Below are 6,185 nucleotides of genomic sequence, written 5' to 3' on the forward strand. Positions count from 1 at the left end.
TGAAGAGTGCTACATTTGTCTTATATTTGTAATATAAAGAGGAATAGAAAAAGAGGCTAATCCCTATAAAGGTGAGATAGGCCATGGATATTTTTACCTGGACAAATTATATTTTGAAGGACTAAAGTATAAATCTTTAGTAAGGATGGATTTATTATTTATCTTGTTCATGTTGTTAGCATTTTTATTTTCAGGTTTTTTTAAAATTTTTTTTAAATTAGAAAAAAAAAATTTTTTTAATCTTCTTTTTTTACAAACCCTTGTGTCGAGGGCTGACTTTCAATAGATCGCAGCGAGGGAGCTGCTCTGCTACATACAAAACCCCAATTTCTTTTCAGTTTTGATATTTTATGGACTATGAACTTAGGTTGATTGTGGATTAATAAAAAAATAAATAAAATTTCTCCCCAGAGGGGTCAGTTCTATTGCTTCAAATGAGATAAAATCTTATTAGAATAAATAGAAATTTTTTTTCTGGTCACACTGAATTTTTATGTGCAGATTTTTAAAAAAATATATTTTATTGATTTTTTACAGAGAGGAAGGGAGAGAGATAGAGAGTTAAAAACATCGATCAGCTGCCTCCTGCACATCTCCCACTGGGAATGTGCCCACAGTCAAGGGCATCAAGGTACATGCCCTTGACCGGAATCGAACCTGGGACCTTTCAGTCTGCAGGCCGACGCTCTATCCACTGAGCCAAACCGGTTTCAGCAGTGCAGATTTTTTTTAAAGCATCTTACCAGCACCAGCCCTGTAATTTACTTCCTGCAAATAGAACTCTCTCTCTCTTTTAAAAAATGTTTCTTTTATTAAATTTATATATATATATTTTAATTGATTTCAGAGAGGAAGGGAGAGGGAGAGAGAGATAGAAATATCAATGATGAGAGAGAATCATTTATCGGCTGCCTCCTGTAGGCCCCCTACTGGGGATCAAGCCTGCAACCCACGCATATGCCCAAGTTAATTGGAATTGAACCCGAAACCCTTCAGTCCACACGCCAATGCTCTATCCACTGAGCCAAACCAGCTAGGGCTAGAACTCTCTTAAGAGTTGGAGGCATTTGTGTTACTAAAAATGTTATAAACAAATGGCAAAGTGGCCACATTTTGTACTCTTAAATTTGAATTTTACTTCTGTAATGAGTATGTATCATTGGGGATTTCAGTCTGTAGTTGAGAAGAACAGGACTGTAATTGTGAAAACACATTCATTTCTGTAAATTGCATTCATTACAAGCATCACTCCCTATCACGAAAAGCAAACTAGGATGAATAATTGTTCTCACTGGGTATGTTTCACAACCTGCCCTGTGGAAAACATCAATGAAATTGCATTTTCTTGGAAAAGGTTGTTTAAAACAATAAATTAGATATTTTAAAAAATATATGTTTTATACAACTAATCTGATAAATTTTTATTGGATAATTTTATTCCTTCTCTCCTCTCTCTACTAAGTGTCGGCTTTTTGTTGTTGTTATTCTCCCACACACACTGTCAGCCACGACCTATCAGGATCTTTTCCCCAGACACTGTGTGCAATTTAAGGAGGAACTGTTTCCCTCAGTACCCCAGGCCGACATTTCCAAAAGTACTTCTCATCATGTCTCTACAGAAGGTCTGAAAAAGCATTTGGGGCCATAATGAATTTATCAGATTGTTAGGGTGGGTGATGGGAATGGGACATTTCCCTGCTCAACAACAGGCAAGAAACCAATTGACTTTGTATGTCATTCAAACAGAATCGATTCTGAGGTTTATCACTTTGCAGGATATGACAGGTCAGGTTGGTAATCTGTTACAAATGCTGTTAGAATTCATTGCAAACTCCAAGCAATGGCAAAAGTCATGCAAAGGCAAATTAGGGCCCCTTGGTCATCTTGTCCTACTGGGGGTTGGCAGCCCATAGCGGGTTTTCAGAGCACTGGATGGCTCTGTGTCACAGAAGAACTCTCTTTGTCTGTGAACTATCCATATCCACCACTGCTATGATTACAGCGCAGTTCACATTTGGAGCCTTAGCATTTATTTCTTCAGTGAAAATGAGCTTACTATTTCCTCAGGAAAGATGGGAGGAAGCAGAGGACACCGGGTAGGAAGAATGGGAGCAAAATCTTTCAGAAACAGGGTCCTGGAGATTAGAGACAAACTTTGACCCCTGGCCATTCTGCATAAGATCAGCACCAGCATAAATCTGTCACGTGGAAGTTAGCCAACGTGAGTTAAGTAAGGACCTACAGGGTAGGAATTGCTCTCCCTTTTGTTATTTCTGAAACCTGAACTGCTTTCAGAAATAAGGGCTGGAATGTTCCATAGGCACTCGGAGCATGGGACACAGGGGCATGGCACACACTCTGTGTGGGCTATTTAAAAACCAGTTCCTTGGCTTCCCTCTGTGATTCTAAATACGTGTAATCACATTACCCTGCAGCAGCCGGGAACTATTTCTATAACATTGTCCAGCATCTGTGCTTGCCGAGGCTGGTCCACCCAGCAAAAGCAGAGTGGAGATGTGCTCACTGATTAGGTTGATCAATTCAGGCTTTCGGTGTCAGAGCTGAAGTCCATCTAGTGTAGGAATATCAGGAGTATGTGTTGACTGACACCTCTTGAATTTTAAAGACTTATCTCTTTAACTATCCAGGGAGGTTGGGGGGGGGATGGGGGGAGAAGTGCCCTAGCTCATCAAAAGGATGCTTTTTATTTTTAAAAAATTATTATTAATTTTAATATATTTTTATTGATTTCAGAGAGGAAGGGAGAGAGATGGAAACATCAATAATGAGAGAGAATCATTGATCAGCTACCTACTGCACATCCCCTACTGGGAATTGAGCCTGAAATCTGGGCATGTGCCCTGACTGGGAATCGAACTGTGATCTCCTAGTTCAAAGGTCAACACCTTTGGGCCAGACACAGCCTGGGCAAAAAGGATGCTTTTTAAATGAGCCATTTATTTAAAAAATGAACAACAGCACAATTTATCACTTTCTCAGATACAATCAATTCTTATTGTATGGAAGGATCTCAGCATTGGAGACTTTGATACTTTAAGTGCTAAAAACTATCTTTTTGGGGTTTGTTCAATGTGCTAACGCTTCCCCTAATCATATCACTAGCCATTAATCAAACACATAAATCCCTTAGGAATATTCTACTAATTGTTAATCATTCAAAGACATTAGCTAGTAGAAGGGCATTAGCCAACACTGTTACATAATATCAAAACACCTGATTATATCTGTGAATTAATAAAGTAATCAAACCAGTTTTGGCATTTCATATAGACAAAACCATAGATCAAGGGATTTTTTAGCTTTATGTAAACATTTAAAACCCTACCATTTATAAAATGTGTAACCAAATAATCTGAACAATAAAGATTTTTTAAAAATGTGTAACCATTTGACCCTATGCCAAACATTTTATCTACTAAAATTTTATTTATCTCTGATAACAATCTTTTAATGTGTTATCACTTCCATTTTACAGATGAGGAGACTGAGGCTCAGAGAGATTTAGTCATTTGCACAAGATTCAAATCTAGTTTCTAGTAAGTGGTGATAAAATTTACACACAGATCTCTCTAATTTCAAAACCATGCTGTTTGCCTCTCTATGTATAACCTCACACAGCCAAAATGGCCAGTTAAGGCGAGAGAAAAAAAAAATCTTGGGTCCTAAATCATGCAGTTAAGATAACCAAAACGCAGTTCATCGACAATTCCCTCCTGAAGCATGTTAACGACAGCCCGATCTGTTGCCTGACATCTAAGCACGGGGGACCTTTTGACTTCCACATGGTCCTACTCTGAGAACTAGCACTCCGATAGCCAAACATTACACGTTAGAAAAAAAAAAATTGTACATGTGACATTATGCCTGTGGGGAGACCTGAGTCAAATATTATTTTTTGACTATTTTGAGACATAGACTGAATATGTAGTTCCCTCGTGGCTAACTCAAAACACAACAGCAGAGATTAATCCTTTGCACTACCCTATATTATTTTCTTTCCCTTCTTGCAAGGGAACTAATTATAAATTAGATAAGATTAGACAACAATCTTTCCAGAATGAATCTTTTACAGAATTACCTAGAAAGAACCAAGTCCTCCCGACCCCCCCCCCCCCCCCCCCTGCCGCCACCCCCATGGTAAATCACACAGAGTAGCAGCCTGCCCCAGATCCCCGGGAGACAACATCTTGAGCACATATGTTATGCTGGGTTCTGTATTGACTAATTCAAAAACTCCAGGGCAAAATAACCAAAGTTCCCAAGTCAAAAATGAAAGTAAAATAGTGGAATGAAATTGGAATCATTGTGGCAACGTTCCCACAACTTCATACATAGCCATGAAAGTAGACAGCATTACAGGTTAGCGAATTTCCCATTGCAAGAATCAACCTGCACCGTTGGTGTCACGCTGCAAACAAACCCCTGGACCTCTCACTTTACTGATAATCTTTTTCTCTCCAGAAATATAATCACATTCAACAACATTACTATCAAGATTGTTTTACTAGAGGGCTTATCCAAATATATGCTATATTAAAAATAGTTATGATATAAATATTTCTCACAAGAGCTGCAGCGATGGTGTGAATAAAAAACTCCCTTCTGAGATTTCAGTAAAACCAGATCTCACAAAGGATCTGAAAGAAAACAAACAGACAGACACACACAAAGAGACACACACACAGAACAAACCTTGTGTTAATCCAGTTTAGCAAAAACAGTCACTATTTTGACACTATTTTATGAAGTACCATACTGTTCCTTCCCAGATGAAGTAGGAGAAAATGAATCTGCTACAGGTTCCTCATAATAATGTTCAAGGGTGGGGGGTACCTAAGCATGTTCCGTAGCAGCTAATCAAAATCAAAATCTCTAAATGCAGCAAAATGTTAGCACTGTCAAATGGCCAAGTGTGCGAGAGGAATCTCTCTCTCCATGCCCTTCTACCAGTACATACAAAGCCCCAAATACACTGGCTGGAATTTTTAAATCGTAAATTAGATAGCAAATGCTTACGGGCCTTACAATGAGATAACATCAGGAGGCACGGTGCGTGGAATGGATCTGGCATTCTCACATAAAGCATTATCTTTGGTACAAGTACACACGGCAGGGCATTTAGGCTTCGCTGGTTTCTTCCCCTCAGTCAGCAAGAGCGCAGATAAGAGACATAGGAAATAAGCAATTCTTTTCAGGGGGATGCAGGCATTTCCCATCCTTTGGCTTCTCTCTGATTCCATGCAGTCGGAAAAATCTCCCCAAACATGAACAGGGCTTCTGGAATTCAGCTGGTGATTGTCTTGCTCTGAGATCAGGTCACATAGGAGTCCACCCTTTCCCTTTGCCTCTGTATCTCTGCTTTTCAAAACGGGGACCTGCAGCTGATTCGTGAGCTGCTCCTCGATCCAGCAATGCACTGCTCGGGGAAGAGACCTGTGAGGTGCTGCGAGATGGGAGGGATCCAACTGCCGGAGGAGAGAGCCGACTTGCATCACCAGGAAAACACTGAGCGCAGACCAGCCTTCGAAGGCAAAGTGAAGTGATGTAACAGAAAATAAACAGCTTTCTGCTTGCACCGGGAGGCCCTGTAATTGTTACCAAAAATAGGACGGCGTTCTGTCTTATTAGTGAGTGGGTGGGCGGGTGGGTGGCAGCAGTCATCTTGCATCGGAGCTCGGCAGTCTCAGAAACCTCTGGGAATTTGCTTTTCGTGTGGCAAACAACCCAGTCAGAAAAACTGGCTTTGGACCCAGCCCTGGCTGGAAAAATGAAGTTAAATCAAACTCCCTCTCTCCGCAGCATTTGGCTAAAACGTTGGTCTTTCTTGCTGAATTCACCTGACTAATGCCACCGTTAAAAGACAGATAAGAACACACGGAGAATGAGACTTTCAGGGAATGAATGTGAGTAAGTACTTTTCTGACATTTATCAATTGTCATGAATTATTGGTTTTCATAGTCCCCCACCCCCACCTCCAACGTGCCAGCCATTCCCTCCTCCCATGATGAGGGAGGAAAATAGAAGCAGAGACTGGCTCTGTGCATAATCCACCTTTCTTGCTTCTGGAACCCCTTCTTCTTTAGCAGTAGCACCCAATGCCTGGCAGGAACTCTCTGCCAGCAGGAGACAGCCAACTTAGGCTTCTCAGGGCTCTGAAAAAGGC

At 40.5% G+C, this 6,185-nt stretch overlaps 1 protein-coding gene across 3 annotated transcripts in view; it reads right to left on the minus strand.

Annotated features, from left to right (window-relative positions):
- LGI1 (leucine rich glioma inactivated 1) overlaps positions 1 to 5,787 on the minus strand; it is a 40,448-nt gene extending 34,661 nt beyond the window's left edge. The window contains exons 1-2 of one of the 3 annotated variants that reach the window (XM_070432683.1): positions 5,047 to 5,787; positions 4,587 to 4,658 (exon numbers count right to left, since the gene is read on the minus strand). In XM_070432683.1, coding sequence (XP_070288784.1) covers positions 4,587 to 4,658; positions 5,047 to 5,513 — 539 coding nt within the window. In that variant the 5' untranslated portion in view covers positions 5,514 to 5,787. The remainder of the gene's footprint in view (positions 1 to 4,586; positions 4,659 to 5,046) is intronic. The other 2 variants (XM_070432680.1, XM_070432681.1) reach the window with 2 other exon arrangements.
- Between the last annotated feature and the right edge of the window lie 398 nt (positions 5,788 to 6,185).

This window comes from Myotis yumanensis, unplaced genomic scaffold (assembly GCF_028538775.1).
Source record: "Myotis yumanensis isolate MYYU_CA2020_CCGP unplaced genomic scaffold, mMyoYum1.0.hap1 SCAF_13, whole genome shotgun sequence".
NCBI lineage: Eukaryota > Metazoa > Chordata > Mammalia > Chiroptera > Vespertilionidae > Myotis > Myotis yumanensis.